Source organism: Papio anubis, chromosome 4 (genome assembly GCF_008728515.1).
Source record: "Papio anubis isolate 15944 chromosome 4, Panubis1.0, whole genome shotgun sequence".
NCBI classification, from domain to species: Eukaryota; Metazoa; Chordata; class Mammalia; order Primates; family Cercopithecidae; genus Papio; species Papio anubis.
The window spans coordinates 130,056,561-130,073,769 of NC_044979.1; the positions used below are offsets into that span (position 1 = coordinate 130,056,561).

General features: G+C 43.3%; 1 protein-coding gene across 6 annotated transcripts in view; it reads left to right on the forward strand.

Moving 5' to 3' along the window:
- The window catches only part of CALN1 (calneuron 1), a 662,369-nt gene that overhangs the window by 413,966 nt on the left and 231,194 nt on the right, over window positions 1-17,209 (forward strand). For all 6 annotated transcript variants that reach the window (XM_031665448.1, XM_031665450.1, XM_031665452.1 and 3 more), the window contains one exon: window positions 1,506-1,618. In XM_031665448.1, coding sequence (XP_031521308.1) covers window positions 1,506-1,618 — 113 coding nt within the window. The remainder of the gene's footprint in view (window positions 1-1,505; window positions 1,619-17,209) is intronic.

The following is a 17,209-nucleotide window of genomic DNA, read 5'->3' on the forward strand; positions in this document are numbered from 1 at the left end:
GGAGTGCAGTGATGCGATCTTGGCTCACTGCAACCTCCGCCTCCCAGATTCAAGCGATTCTCCTGCCTCAGCCTCCCAAGTAGCTGGGATTACAGTTGTGGGCCACCACACCCAGCTAATTTTGTACTTTTAGTAGAGACAGGATTTCACCATGTTGGTCAGGCTGGTCTCGAACTCCTGACCTCAGGTGATCCACCCACCTCGGCCTTCCAAAGTGCTGGGATTACAGGCATGAGCCACCACGCCTGGCCGGGTTACATGGTTTTAAATTCTACAGTAGGTACACATGGAGTTAGTAGGAGAGAGAGAAAAAAAGTTTGACCAGTTCTGCCTAATGAGATCAGGAATAAAACAAAAAGAGAACATGGCATTTCAGCTCTGTCTTAGAGAAAGAGATATTCACCAGATAGACAAGTGAGGGAAAGCATCTCGGACGGAGGGACCAGCATACACATGCACGCAGAGGTGTGAAGGAACTTGCATCTTATGCAAAGGTTGGGGACAAATGGATGCAAAAGAGATAGTGAGGCTCGAACGCTATGCTGAGGTGGTATCCCTATTTTCAATCAAAGGAGCTGTTCAGGCCAGGTGCAGTGGCTCATGCCTGTAATCTCAGCACTTTGGGAGGCCAAGGCAGGTGGATCACTTGAGGTCAGGAGTTAGAGGCCAGCCTGGGCAACATGGTGAAACCCCATCTTCTACTAAAAATACAATAATTAGTTGGGCTTAGTGGCTCGCTCCTGTAATCGCAGCTACTCAAGAGGCTGAGGCATGAGAATCGCTTGAACCTGGAAGGTGGAGGTTGCAGTGAGCCGAGATTGCACCACTGCACTCCAGCCTGGGCAACAGAGCAAGACACCATCTCAAAAAACAAAAAAAAAGTTTGTTCGAATGTGGAAAGCATGATCAGATTTGGTTTGGGGGAATTAAACTGAGAACTGCATAGAAGAGGCTGTGAAGGTAAGAGTGTAAAAGCCATGCTGCTCATAACAGAATTGTAGCTGCGAACATTAATTCTTGGAAGGATTTTCTCACCTTCTTTGTTGAAAAGAGAACTAGCCATTGAGTAATGAGGAAGATACAGCAGCCACAGATACTTAAGAGGTGGAATCAAGAAGGCTTGATGACTAAATGTATATGTGGGTGACAAGGATGGTGGAAGAGATGGGGTGAAACTGCCACTTCCATCATGTCCAACTGGGCAATTCGGAGTAAAAGGAGAAGTAGGGGTGAGGTATAGCCGTGTTAAGTGGGAAGTGGTGGTTGGACATTTAGCTAGAAATACCATCAAATGTTTAGGAATACGTGGATGTACTAATAATTGCCAGTTTCTTGTGGTACTTTCAGTCACTGAAGAACATTGAACAGTTTTAAGTAAGGTTACCAGCTCTTCTTCACTGACTGAGGTCACGCCAAGAAGAAAAGCATAGAGGTGTTTGTTGCCTCGGGGACAGTAGGTCAAGTTCAGCTTGTTTGCAACTCATATTTACATCTTCTCCTTGCAGGGGATGGCCAGGTGGATTTTGATGAATTCATGACCATCCTTGGCCCCAAACTGGTGTCTTCAGAAGGTCGCGATGGTTTTCTTGGAAACACGATAGACAGCATATTCTGGCAGGTGAGTAAGAATTTTTTTTTTTTTCTTTTTCAGACTGAGTTTGACAGTAAACATGTCTGAGAGTAACTTTTGCCTCTGAATTCTTGAGCTGCTGTTTGGCACATGAAGATCTCTTCTGGGCTGAGCGACATATGTTCCCGAACAAAGAATCAAAACTATTACTTTTTTAGGGTTTGGAGGAGTGAAATATCTTCCCATTTTTTTCTCATAGGATTTTTTCTTTTTTTTCATTTGGGAAAAGTGAAGTTATTCTACTGCTCATTCACAAAAGTCTTTTTCCTGGGGACACTACAAAGGGGCACACGGATATTATCTGAACCGGTTCTGTCTTTGACCCCAGTTCCGGGATATCTTTGCTGAGAGAACAGCATGGTTGCCTGGTACATTTGGATCCCATCAATATCCTTGTACTTAATGAGAGAGCTTGGTTTTGTCTAAGAATGTGTGTTCAGTGCTTCTCAGTTAGCTCCTATTTCTATCTTGTAAAATCTCTTAGGAAATTCCAAACATCTAACATTCTAATTATTAAAGTATAATGAAATCATTTTTATATTACTTCTCTACTCTTAAAATGTGACAATTATTTTATGATTATAAAATTTAGGGAGTGGGTTATCAATCATTATTTTAAAAAATTTGAATCAAGTAAGTTGTCTGTCAAATTAAATTAAATTACTGGTTAGACACGTAAAACGCCATTCAGACACAGCATAGTTTTTTGAAAATTTCTTGATACTGTTTTTTCCCTTCGCTGAGAGATTTCTCTAACCTAGCTAAGGGTTGCAGTTGACATGTCTTTCTAGTCTTTTTCAGGTACCCATATTGCATAGAACCAACAAGTATTTAGTAAGAACTTATGTATGCTATAATCTGTCAGTTTTTGTGGGTTTTACAAAAGGCATTTGAGACTCAGACCTAGCTATTTAAGAATTTGACTGGGGAAGCTGAATTTGGTGGCTCATGCCTGTAGTTCCAGCACTTTGGGAGGCTGAGGCAGGAGGATCGCTTGAGGCCAGGAGTTCAAGACCAGGCTGGGCAACATAGCAAGATCCTGCCTCTACAAGCAATTTTAAAAATTAACCATATGTGATGATGCATGCCTGTAGTCCCATCTAGTCTTGAGGCTGAGGCAGGAAGATGGTTTGAGCCCAGGAGTTCAAAGCTACAGTGAGCTATGATCACACCACTGCACTCTAGCCTGGGCAACAGAGCAAGACCCTGTCTCAAACAAACAAAAATAATAATTTGGCTCGGGAAACACAATTAAGAAAGGGAAAACAAACAAGTGATTAATTAGTGTGATGGTCACTAGACTGTAACTCCTTGAAGCACAGGGCTTCAGAGTTGTAGCTCACTCGGTGCATGCTGTACACAGCAAGCCGTCAATAACTATTTGTTTCAATAGATGAATGGAAGGGCAAGAAAGGAGGAAAGGTCTTGAAGGGTCAGAAAAGAATTTAGGGAATGTGACACTTGCTTTGAACCTTGAAATATGGGTGGAATTAAATGCAAAGAAAGAAAATAGGGCATTCCAGGCCTGCTGTGATGAGAGTTTGAAAAGGGGTGGGCATGGGGAAGTCATCGACCACGACTAAGATACCATTTGAAGGGCAAGACCTCAGGACCCACTGGCAGAATGGATTTAGGGCCTGAAGAAAGGGAAGAGGTGAGGCTGACTCCAAAGTTCCCAACTTGCTGTTATTGGCAGGGGTCAGATCATGGAGCAACAAAGAAGTCTTATAGGGTTGAATCCTCAATTGAACGTGCTGAGTGGAAGGTGAGGGTCAAGTGGCCAAGCAAAGGGAGGAAGTCTATGCACAGCTGAAATCAGTCTATGAACACTGGATTGAGATTCATGAGAGCTGGTAGGTAAAATTGTAGGCAAGGATGAGCTCACCGAGGGAAAGCGCATAAATGAGGATGAGCAGAGAGACGGGACATGGTCCGAGAGGACATCCAGGATCAGGGGAGAGTGAGACAGGGGCTCTTGAAGTCCCCACTGCCGATAGGAAAACGCCATCTCCCTGAACTGATGTTAGGATCCAGAAGATCTCCAGGACCTGACTCACCATGCAAGAAGAATATTGCAGTGCTCATGGAACCTTCAGTTATGACTTGACACTTGCAAGGACAGACAGATAGAGTCCCCTGGTGGACACAGGAAATGACCCAGAGTTCAGAAAATGAAGGAACATCATTTCCCACCTGGCCATCATTTGGCCCATGGAGGTTTACTCTGATGGGCCTTGGCGAGTTGCTTCTCCCCTGGGTCTTTCTCCTTCATTCTCTCATTCTCCATCTGTTGTCCTGAATGCCTTTTTGTGTGTTTGTCTTTTGTGTATTTTAAAGACAGGGTCTCATCCCGTCACCCAGGCTGGAGTATAATGATGCAACCATAGCTCACTGTAGCCTTGAACTCCTGGGCTCAAGTGATCCTCCCACTTCAGCCTTCCAAGTGGCTGGAACCACAGGTGCAAGTCACCATACCCTGCTATTTTTTTGTGTTTCTTGGTAGAGATGGCATCTTGCTATGTTGCCCAGGCTGGTCTCAAACTCATAGCCTCAAGCAATCCTCCTGCCTTGCCTCCTAAAGTGCTGAGTTTACAGGAGTGAGCCATGGCACCTGAGCCCCTGAATGCTTTCTACTCTTTACCTCCATCCTTAGAGCCCACTCCAGCCTAGGAGAATGTTCTAAGGGCTTGTAAGCTCTAAGCATTCTTCTTTCTGGCCCTCATCTGGATGGGAAGGAGCTATGGCTACTTAATCTACACTTAAGCAGAGGCCTCTTGTCTTCCAGGTTCATCACAGTAGAGCATGTGCACTGCAAGGAAATATTTCTCTTACAATATATGGACTGCCTGTAGCTTAATTCAGACATGCTATAATGCTCACAAAGTCTCCGTGTTTTTATCTTACTCAAGATTTTCTTCCACACTCAGGGTGAAAAGACAGGTTGGAGAAAGGAGAGTAAAAGGGGAAAATTCCATCTTGAAATATTTAAATCAATGCTGGAAGGCACAGACTTAGTGGCTGTGGCTTTCCTCTCCTGCTGGTGCTCACCCAGCTCAGAATTTTACGACTAGCAAGCGAGAACAAAAACATCCATCAATTCTCAGTAATCAGCCTCCTCCTTTTCCCCCTGTGACTGCCTGCCCCTTCAGAGACAGCGTGAAAAGATGGTATTTAAAACGTCTACAGCATTGGCTTGTTTCTGGAAAAGAGTTCAGGTTCCCAGTGCTTGAGCGGTTTTTCAGGTTTAGAAGAAAGCTGAGTGTGTGCCTGTGTGTGTGCACATATATATACATGTGTGTGCACATATATATACATGTGTGTGTTTCCTTCCTTGAAGTGATTGAAGATAATGTACAAGAAAAGAAGCAGAAAAGTTGCTTCCCCAACACGGTGAGACCCTGTCTCTACAAGCAAGTTGAAAAATTAGTTGGGCATGGTGGTATGCACCTGTAGTCCCAGCTACTCTGGAGCTGAGGCAGGAGGATCGCTTGAGGCCAGGAGTTTGAGGCTGCAGCGAGCTGTGGCTGTGCCACTGGACTCCATCCTGGGTGACAGAGTGAGACTCTGTCTCAAAAATAAATAAATAAATAAGAAAGGTGGCTTTTCACCTCCAGATATCCAGGCAGAAGATATTGATCTTAGACTCTAGCAAGGCTTCCCCTCCGTAACAAAGTCAGTTTCCCATGGAAACAGACATGAGACTACCTCTGGAAGGGTATATATCTGTGATCTATGGCTGCATAATACATTACACCAAAATCTAGGGACAGAAAATAACACTAAATATTTCCTATCTCACTTAGTTTCTGTGGATTGGGAATTTGAAAAGCTGGCTAAACTGGGTGGTTCTAGCTCAGAGTCTCTAATTCAGTTGCAGCCAAGATGCTGGCTGGAGCTGTGACCAGTCGTGGGCTTGACTGGACTAGAAGATGTGCTTCCTGGTGGCTCACTCACCTGGCTGGCAAGGTAATGCTGGTGGTTGATAGGAGCTCTCAGGTCCCTACTACACGGACCTCACCACAGTGCTGCTTGAGTGTCCTCCTGACATGGCAGCCAGTTTCCCTCAAAGCCAGTGATCCAGGACAGTGCTAGGCAAGATCAATGATATCTTTGATGCCCTAGCTATGGAAGTTGAACACCATCATTTCTACAATATTGTCTTGGTTACACAGGTCATCCCTATTCAGTGTGGGAGAGAACAGCCTCCTGGTGAATGTCAGGAGTCAGGAGCTGTTGTGGATCACTGTGGAGGTCAGCTACCACAAAGGGTAAAGATTCTGTCATTGGACTTCAACTTCTGATCTGCCATTGCTGCCCCAAGCCTTCCATTTTCCCCAGGCTTTGGTTTCTTCCTATCTTAGAGGAAACCTATAACCAAGGCTATTCTCTGTATCACTGAGAAGCAATCCTATCAAGCACTAGGTGCCTTTTCCTAATGAAATCCTTTTTCCAGGTCGGACAGAGTGGCTTATGCCTGTAATCCCAGCACTTAGGGAGGCCGAGATGGGTGGATCACTTGAGGCCAGGAGTTTGAGACCAGCCTGGCCAACATGGTGAAACCTCATCTCTACTGAAAAAAATACAAAAGAAAAAAAAATTAGCTGGATGTGGTGGCAAGCACCTGTAATCCCAGCTACTCAGGAGGCTGAAGCATGAGAATTGTCTGATCCTGGGAGGTGGAGGTTGCAGTGAGCTGAGATCGAGCAGTCACTCCAGCCTGGGTGACAGAGCAAGACCCTGTCTCAAAAATAAATAAATACATACATAAATTAATTAATTAATTAAATTTTTTTCAGTGCTTTCCTTACTGGCGTTCTAGCCTATACTGCCAAGGGTAGAATAAAATCAAATGGGATTCAGCAAAAACAACTGTTTATTGGTTGGCACTAGTCACAAATTTATGAGCCCCTGGCTCTTTTCAGGAAATTGGTTATCAGTGAAGGGGGAATACAGTTGGCTACGAATGCAGCTTCCTTCCCAGGGAGGATGGTCTGAGAGTCATGCCCCAGGGTCTCTAGTCCTCCCGGGATACGCTCAGCCCTCTAGGTATGAGACTCTTGCCAGCCTGTTCAGAACCACTTTCCTGTGCATAATTTGTAAAGCTGTGATTGTGTCCTTAGTCTCTGTCCATCAAGCATCTGTGTGTTTGCTGTTACTGCAGTGATATATTTGCTGAGGAAAGGTGAAGCTGTGTTTGGAGTCAGCCTTAGGATATGGTATACGGGAATGGCAGAGAGGAGGGGAAGAAGGGACAGAGCGGGGCTGAGACTCGGGACTAGGGGGTGGCCTTCCTGCTCAATGCTGCAGGTTAATTGCAACTGCCGAGAAGTCAAGTGTGGTCCTCAGGGTCCCTGCTTTTCCACTATTTATTTACATCACACATCATGTGCCTACTTGTATCCAAGAATAAGAGGCTTATGATACAGTAGATGTCCCCAAGTGGCAGAGGAAAGAGCTCTGCTATTTTATCACCGTGTTTTCATGAATTCACCCCAGCAGCCTTTTTCATTTTCTCCTCCTTGACCTCAAGCCCCGTGCAACAGTGTTCTGCCGCGAGTTTGCAGACAGCAAGCTGTAGCGAGCATACATGAAAGGATCATGGGAGATTAAACAGGTCTGCCGGTCCCAGGGGCCAGCCAACACTTCCGTTACACTCTTTTCCCTCCGCAGAAACAGAGAAATGAGTCCTACATTTGGTGAGGAAAGCCGAGCTGTTTGCATGTCTTACTTTTGCCACCATGAGGTTCAAGAACACCTTGGCCAGAGTGATGCCGAAAACATCTCATGTAAAACTGGGTTCCTTTGCTCACATTTTTATCTTATTCACAATCAAACCTTATTCATGAAGACTTCACTAATTTAGAGTTTCTGTTTTAAGAAATGAAACATTCATAGTTGGTGAGCCAGTAGATCTGCTCATTGGATGGTGCTGGTCGTGTTGGAATGAGTCCGGGGCTAAAGGTCGGGAGACAAGAAGCCCGTAATAGCTCCCTGGTCTTTCTGCATGCTCAGGACTTTTGGGCAATACTCCCGAGCACACAGGAAGTCCAGCGAGCCATTCTGCAAGCTGGTCTTTAGAATAGCTTGCTTATCCCACAGCTGTGTGCAATGTGCAAGACATTGTAAATTACCCTAGCCTAATAGTGCATAGGGCACTCCCCTCGATTTGGTAGGGATCAAAGTCTGTTTGCCACGCTGACTTGCTTTGCCCCTCCCTGGTTATCAATCACGGGTCTGCTGCTGTCCAATCCTCGCTCATCTGGTGGGAGAGTATGCAGCAGGTGCAGTAAAACGCCTGCATCTGCTCCCCAGAAACCTTTTCCAGAAAGGCTTTACCTTTTGTCTCTCCATCCCAGTTCTTGCTGTGGTCACATGTCTCCTGTGGCTTTCCATTTCTGCTTTGGTCCTGGACTTTTTTTTTTTTTTTTTTTTTTGAGACAGAGTCTCCCTCTATTGCCCAGGCTGGAGTGCAGTGGCACCATCTCAGCTCACTGCAGCCTCCACCTCCCAGGTTCAAGTGATTCTCATGCTTCGGCCTCCCAAGTAGCTGAGACTACAGGTACGTACCACCATACCCAGCTATTTTTTTTTTTTTTTCGTAATTTTCGTAAACATGGGGTTTTGCCACTTTGGCCAGGCTGGTCTCAAGCACCTGGCCTCAAGTGATCCACTCATCTCGGCCTCCCAAAGTGTTGGGATTACAGGAATGAGCCACCGTGCCCAGCCTGGTCCAAGAATCTTGATCTCTGTCTCAGGTTTTGATCCAAAACCTAGTTCTTCCCAGCCCAGGGCCCAGACCTTTGTCTGGGACATTTTTTAAGCTGGTCCCAGGGTGATGGCAGAGATGGGCAGGTGGTTTGGTTTAAAAATTATTGACTTTAGGCCAGGCACAGTGGCTCATGCCTATAATCCTAGCCCTTTAGGAGGCCAAGGCAGGAGTTTGACAGCAGCCTAGGCAATGAGCAACACGCCTTCTGTACAAAAAATTTAAAAATTAGCCAGGCGTGGTGGTACACACCTGTAGTTTCAGCTACTCGGGAGGCTGAGGCAGGAGGAATGCCTGAGGCCAGGGCGTTGAGGCTGCTGTGAGCTATAATCATGCCACTGCACTCCTGCCTGGTCAACAAAGGAAGATTCTGTCTCAAAAAATAATAATAAAATAAATTAAATTCTTGACCCATGGACAGTTGAGAGCGTTTGCATTTCATGGTTGTGACATGTGAAGGAAATGTTATATACAAAAAGCTACAATACAATGTGACTCCAAATCTGTTATGCGTAAAAAGACTGGAAGGAAATATATCCAACCACTGACAGTGACTTTTTGTTTGTTTGTTTGAGACGGAGCCTCACTCTGTTGCCCAGGCTGGAGTGTAGGGGTACAGTCTCAGCTCACTGCAACCTCCACCTCCCGGGTTCAAGCAATTCTCCTGCCTCAACCTCCCAAGTAGCTGGGATTAAAGGCACCCACCACCATGCCCAGCTGATTTTTGTGTTTTTATTAGAGATGGGGTTTCACCTTGTTGGCCACGCTGGTCTGGAACTCCTGACCTCAGGTGATCTGCCCATCTCAGCCTCCCAAAGCGCTGGGATTACAGGCATGAGCTACCGTGCCCGACCTCTCTTCCATTCTTAATCATCTCATGGAACCTTAATAGTTTTCAGCAGTGCTGCCCATATCAAGGCCTGCTAGACTGACAGCAAGCCTTCAGTCCCCACAGGGATCTTACCAACTGTGGAAAAATGGAATATGGAAAACATTCATGCCAACAGTGGTTCTCAAAGTGTGGTTCCTGGACCAGCAACATTAGTAATACCTGGACCTTGTTAGAAATGGGAATTCCATCCTGGCAAGTGGCTCACACCTATAATCCCAGCACTTTAGGAGGCCGAGGTGGGAAGTTCTCTTGAGCACAGGGGTTCAAGACCAGTATGGGCAACATAGCGAAACTCCATCTCTACAAATAATACTAAAAAAATTAGCCTGGCGTGGTGGCACATGCCTGTAGTTCCAGTTATTCTGGAGGCTGAGGTGAGGAAATTGCCAGAATCCAGGCAGTTGAGGCTGCAGTGAGCCATGATTGCACCACTTCACTCCAGCCTGGGCAACAGAGTAAGACCCTGTCTCAAAAAGAAAAAAAAAAAAAAGCAATGGAAACTCCTGGGCCCCACCTATTGAATTCAATATTCAATACTGACCTGTTGAATCAGAAACTCCAGGCCTGTGGCTCAGCAGTCTGTTTCTATAAACCCTCCGGGTGATGTCCACGCTCACTTGAGTTTGAGAGCCACTTAGTTACAGCATTTTAATGAGCCTGACATTTAGGACAGGGCAGTGAGTTAGGTTTACTGATCTGGTTCTGACCCTGGCTTCCTTCTAGGTTTGGTAATTTGGGTGTTTCTTTTAGTTATCCTTATTCATAAGTGTAATTGATCTTCAGTCTATTTAACACGATCGTTTTAAACTGTTTTGAAAAGGTAGAGAAATTACCTATCAATGTGTAGCTAATTTCTAAGTAAGAAATAACTTTCTAAGCATTGGAAGCAATGGACGAATCAAATAATACTACTAACTTATACTATTAAATTATAAGAATATTTAAAAAGATAACAAAGGCTGGACGCAGTGTCTCACGCCTGTAATCCCAGCACTTTGGGAGGCTAAGGCGGAGGATCGCTTCAGCCCAGGAGTTTGAGACCAGCCTGGGTCACAAAGCAAGACTCTGACTCTACAAACAAATACAAAAATTAGCCAGACATGGTGCTGCATGCCTGTAGTCCCAGCTACTGGGGAGGCTGAGGTGGGAGGATCAATTTAGCCTGGGAGGTCGAGGCTGCAGGGAGCCATGATCATGCCACTGCACTCCAGACTAGACAACAGAGCGAGACCCTGTCTCAAAAAGCAAACAAACAAAAAAGCTAACAAACTGGCATAAATATGGCAGTTTATAGAATAAAGCACATGTACAAAACATTTCTAAAGCAATGTGAAACCTCTTGACAGTAAGTGGGATAAAGAGAAATAGACAACTGATAGACATTTGAAATAAACATTAAAACAGCTTGACCTCACCAGAAATCTTAGAAGTGTTAATTAAAATAGGGATTGGTTAACAGTTGTCTTCTCAGAATGTAAAAAAATCATGTAATCCTCAAAAGTTGTCAAGATCAAGATAAAATAGGCAAACTCAGTTGGGTGCAGTGGCTCACACCTGTGATCCCAGCACTTTGGGAGTCTGAGGTGGGCGGATCACCTGAGGTCAAGAGTTTGAGACCAGCCTGGTCAACATGGTGAAACCCTGTCTCTACTAAAAATACAAAAATTAGCTGGGCATGGTGGCACACACCTGTAGTTCCAACTACCTGGGAGGCTGAGGCAGGGGAATTGCTGGAGCCCAGGGGACGAAGGCTGCAGTGAGCCGAGACCAAGCCACTGTACTCCAGCCTGGGCAACAGAGTGAAACTCCATCTAAAAAAATAAAAAATAAAAAAAGGGGCAAACTCATATAACACTGATAGAAATGTAAATAGAAAGAAATGTATTTACAGTTTATTTGTAGAAATGTAAATTTGTAAATTGTACAACTTTTCAGAAAACTATTTGGTGATACTTAGCCATAATTTTCAAAGCCCTATAATTTAAAATATGTTCAAACCCTGTGATTTAAAGTAATTCTACATTTAGTAATCTATCGTATAAAATCAGTCAGAGATGTAGGAAAATGCAATTATAAAGATAAAATATTATATAATTATTAGAAATAATATTTTCACTTTATACTAAAAGAAAAAGCCAAGATAGAGATGGAATTTACAGTGTAATTACATTACCATCCTACATCTATTATATGCCCATTTATATTCATCTATTATGCATCCATTTATAGTCAGAGAGAAAAAAATGGAAAAAATTCTGATTGTACTTATTTTGACTGGCAGAAAAGTGAATGCAATTTTTTCTTTATACTTGTTTGTATTAGGCTATATGGTCTATTCTGTTATTATTCAGTAAAGTTAACAAAATCTCAAATTAGTCTGGGCGTGGTAGCTCATGTCTGTAATTCCAACACTTTGAGAGGCTGAGGCAGGAGGATCACTTGAGCCCAGGAGTTTGACAGGAGCCTAGGCGACATGGTGAGACTCTGTCTCTGCCAAAAGTCAAAAAATTAGCTGGGTGTGGTGACATGCACCTGTGGTCTCAACTACTGGGGAGGCTGAGGCAGGAGGATCACTTGAGCCCAGGAGGTTGAGGCTACAGTGAGCCATGATCACGTCACTGCACTCCAGCCTGGGTGACAGCCAGATCCTATCTCAAAAAAAAAAAAAAAAAAAAACTCAAATTAGCAAAATTACATTATCCAACAATTGTTTTCAGTGGCAAAAACAAAAAGGAGAGAAGTGATTGGAATTTAAAGCATTTCTAGTTCACATGCCCATGGTTGCGGTAAACAGAGCACAAAGTTGATATGAGAGTATAAAAGCTGGCTGGGCACAGTGACTCATGCCTGTAATCCCAGTACTTTGGGAGGCTGAGGCAGGTGGATCACCTGAGGTCAGGAGTTAGAGACCAGCCTGACCAATAAGGTGAAACCCCGTCTCTACTAAAAATACAAAAAAACAAACAAACAAACAAACAATTAGCCAAGTGTTGTGGCGTGCACCTGTAATCCAAGCAACTCAGGAGCCTGAGACAGGAGGATCGCTTGAACCCAGGAGGCGGAGGTTACCATGAGCCAAGATCATGCCATTGCACTCCAGCCTGGGTGATGGAGCAGGACTCTCTCAAAATCAATCAATCAATCAATAAAGCCTAAAATCAAAATTAATGCAGCTGCCAACTGCCAGGAGGAAAAGAACTCATTGGAGACCACTGAGTGGCAGCTGTCACCTAAAGCCGCTGTATGACCCTCTGCTGCAGAGGCTGCAGGAGACCCAAGGCAGGACTGTCACAGATGCTGCTCTCCACATATCAGCCTTATGTCTAGTTAGTATGCTGAAAACTCATCTTTTGGGAGAAAATCTGAAATGATTTTATGATCACAAAAAATAAATTGATTAAATGTAATTTTTGTTTTGTTTTGTTTTGTTTTGAGACGGAGTCTCGCTCTGTTGCCAGGCTGCAGTGCAGTGGCATGATCTCGGCTCACTGCAGCCTCCGCCTCCTGGGTCAAGGGATTCTCCTGCCTCAGCCTCCTGAGTAGCTGGGACTACAGGCGCCCACCACCACACCCAGCTAATTTTTGTATTTTTTGTAGAAACGGGATTTCACCATGTTGGCCAGGATGGTCTCAATAGGACCTCGTGATCCGCCTGCCTCAGCCTCCCAAAGTGTTGGGATTATATGTATGAGCCACCGTGCCCAGCCGATTAAAAGTAATTTTTAAAAATCCCTTCAAAATATCCTCATGGCTGGTACTTCAGCCTGTAGCTGAGATGAGCTGACCAGCGGCTATAGGCGAGGAGAGGAGAAAAATCACTGGTCACTTCATCAGGAAAGTCCTGGCACCAGTGGTTTCATATCTCTATTCCATAGACCCTTCCCAAATTATATTTAAACATATATTTTTTAATTCAATCTACTTAGCCTCAAGTGTTTAACCCATAGGATATGATGTGAACTGTAGACACCCAGGAAGGTGCAGAATTTTCATTGAAAGTTATCTAAATGGGCTGAGTATGGTGGCTCATGCCTGTAATCCCAGCACTTTGAGAGACTGAGGACTGCTTAAGTTCAAGAGTTCAAGACCAGCCTGGGCAACATACAGAGACCCTGTCTCTACAAAAAATCTAAACATTAGCTGGGTCGGGTGGTGCATACCTGTGGTCCCAACTACTTGGGAAGCTGAGGTGGGAGGATCACTTGAGCTCAGGAGTTTGAGGCTGCAGTGAGCTAGGATTGTGCCACTGCACTCCAGCCTGGGTGTCAGAGTGAGACTCTCTCTAAATGAAGCAAACAGGAGAGAAAGGAAAGATGATTAGGATGGATGCTATCAGAAGTAGAATCTTGGCCCTGAACTTGTTCAATTTCAGAGGAAGTAGAGAAAGGAGCGAGACAGGCATGGAAGCTGATGGGGACCTCCTGGGGTCAGTCAGGTAAATCCCTTTAAACCCCAAATAAGAAGTAACCAAAGGCAGGTTCAGGAGAGGGAACAAGGGTCTTCCTTTGCTTCAGGGATGGTGTCCTGGAGGAGCCTCTGACCACGGCTCTAATGCTCTTGACCCACGAGATGGCGTTCTGAGGTTCAAGGGTGCAGCCAAGACACCAGGGAGGTGGTTACAGCCACCTGACTCTCTGGTCAGTGGTCCCTGATCCCCACACTCCTGACCCCCTCCCAGACATGGGGGAGCAGACCCTACAGTGTCTTGTTGAGGTACTGCTGTTTTTTTGTTTGTTTGTTTTTGTTTTTTTCCTATATTTGCCATGGTGGATAGGATTTTAATTTTCCCTTTTTTTTTTTTTTTTTTTGCCGGAGTCTCACTCTGTCGCCAGGCTGGAGTGCAGTGGCGCCATCTCGACTCACTGCAACCTCCACCTCCTGGGTTCAAGCGATTCTCCTGCCTCAGCCTCCCAAGTAGCTGAGACTATAGGTGCATGCCACCATGCCAAGCTAATTTTTGTATTTTTAGTAGAGACAGGGTTTCACCGTGTTGGCCAGAAAGATCTTGATCTCTTGACCCCATGATCCGCCCACCTCAGCTTCCCAAAGTGCTGGGATTACAGGCATTAGCCACTGTGCCTGGCTAGTTTTCCTTTTTTTGGTTTTCTTTTCTTTCTTTTTTTTTTTTTTTGAGATAAAATCTCCTCTGTGGCTGGAGTGCAGTGACACAATCTTGGCTCACTGCAACCTCTGCCTCCCAGGTTCAAGCGATTTTTCCGCCTCAGCTTCCTGAGTAGCTGGGATTGCAGACACACACCACCACATGCTGGCTAATTTTTGTATTTTTAGTAGAGATGGAATTTCACCATGTTGGTCAGGCTGGTCTTGAACTCCTGAACCCAGGTGATTAGCCCATCTCGGCCTCCCAAAGTGCTGAGATTACAGATGTGAGCCACCACGCCTGATTTTAATTTTTCGTTAAATGTTTCTAACCCCTTTTTGTCAGTATAGTGAAAAATGGCTTTGGAATTTTGGGCTTCATCTGGCCACCTTACTGAATTCTCTCATTAGCAAGAGTCTAGGTGGTTTAGGCTGCAATAACTAAATATTACAGACCAGGTAGCTTTTATAAACAACAGAAATGTATTGCTTACAGTTCTAGAAGGTTCTGGTGAAGGCCCTGTGCCAGATTGCAGAGTATCAACTGATTTCCTTGGGTCCTTTTATCCCTTCATCCCTTGGGAGAAGGGAGTAATCCTTTTTATGAGTCTCTACCTTCATGATCTAATCACCTCCCAAAGGGCCCACTTCCTAATACCATCACAATGGGGGTTAGGATTTCAGTATATGAATTTTGGAAAAACACAAACAGTGGTCATGGATTTTTCCAGTGATTTTCTTAGGTTCTTTATCCCTGCAATGACTTTGTCTACAAATTGCAGCAATTTTGTTTCCTTCTTTTTGGCAGTGTATATTTTATCCCATTTGTATTGACTGAAACCTATTTACTACTAATAAACCATAAGGGTGATAGTTGATTTTAGGAAATTAACCTCTTACTTACTGTATTAGTCTGTTTTCACACTGCTGATAAAGACATACCTGAGACTGGGTAATATATAAAGTAAAAGAGGTTTAAAGGACTTACAGTTCCACGTGACTGGGGAGGCCTCACAATCGTGGCAGAAGGTGAAAGGCATGTCTTACATGGTGGCAGACAAGAGAGAATGAGAGCCAAAGGAAAGGGAAACCCCTTATAAAACCATCAGCTCTTGGAGACTTGTTCACTATCATGAGAACAGTATGGGGGAAACCACCCCTATGATTCAATGATCTCCCCCTGGGATGGCCCCTCCCACAACACGTGGGAATGATGGGAGCTTCAATTCAAGATGAGATTTGGGTGGGGACACAGCCAAACCATATCTAACTTACCAACAGTTTTTTAAAACCATGAATATATGATAGCTTTTTCTCAAATGTCCTTTGAATCTCTCATAATAGGATCATGTGATTATTCTTGTTTGGACATGATGTGATAATCAATAAATTTCCTATTATTAAATCATTTTTGTATTCTTCGAGTTAATATTAGTTGTCATGGTAGGCCATTTTCTTAATGCAATTTGAATTTGTAATGTAAGTTTTGAATTTGATTTGCCATTTTTATTTTCTTCATTCATATTTATAAATAAAAGTGCCCTATAGTTTATACAAAACTACAAGGATCGTTGTTAGGTCTTGAAACATAGTTAACCTAGCATGATAAAATTCATTTGTTTGCTTTCTGTTATTTTCTGTGATCTACAATTAATTCTATACAGTATGGAATCGATTTATAATTTTGACTTTAGGCTTGCTAGTTCATAAACTGCTTTTTTGTTTTGTTTTCATTTTTTTGAGATGATTATTTGATAAACATTAGAAGTTAATTGTTCTTCAGTCTATTTTGAAAACTTAATATTATCTTCAGGTTACTAATTCCTCAAAACTACTTAGTTTATTAGCATTTACTTACATATAACATTGTTTAGAAATTTATTTGAGGCCGGGTGCAGTGGCTCACACCTGTAATCCTAGCATGCTGGGAGGCAGAGATGGGTGGATCACCTGAGGTCAGTAGTTTGAGACCAGCCTGGCCAACATGGTGAAACCCCGTCTTCACTAAAAATACAAAAATCAAGACAGGTGTGGTGGCAGGCATCTGTAATCCCAGCTACATAGGAGGCTGAGGTAGGAGAATCACTTGAACCCAGGAGGCGGAGGTTGCAGTGAGCCAAGATCACACTGCCTCACTCCAACCTGGGCAAAAGAGTGAGACTCCGTCTCAAAAAAAAAAAAAAAAATTGAAAGTATTCTCATACCATTGTTTTAGCTTCTCTTAATTATAATTTTTATTTTTCTCATTTTTTATTAATTTGATATGCCAGATGATTTTCTGTTTTAGTGATTTTGGGGAAAATCTATGCTTCTATTTAATGAATAATCCTTTTTTCTCTGTTTTCATTCTGGTATTTTCAGTTTTTCTCTTCCTTTCTCTTGCTTTCTTCTTGTTCTGATCATTTATTATCATTTATAATAATAATTTGTGTAAATTATTTTATTTAGTTTTTTCTTTTTATTAATGAAATAATTTAGATATAAATTTTCTTCTTAGTATAGCTTTGTCACCATTCTGGAGATTTTTATATGTATTGTGATCACTTATTATATGGTCTATGATTGTAGATAATATTTTTGTTCACTCAATAGTTATTTGGGAGAATATTACTAAATACCTTGTTTAAATACTTGTTATTGATTTCTCATGTTTTTGCATAATAATCATAGAATATCAGGTATATAATATCTTCTTCATACTACTTATTGTATCCATTTATTGTGTCTCAATATGTGTTTGATTTCTGCAAACGTAATATGGTAATTGAATAGACTGCTTGCACAATGTATAAGAAATAGGGCTATTGATCCATGACTCCTT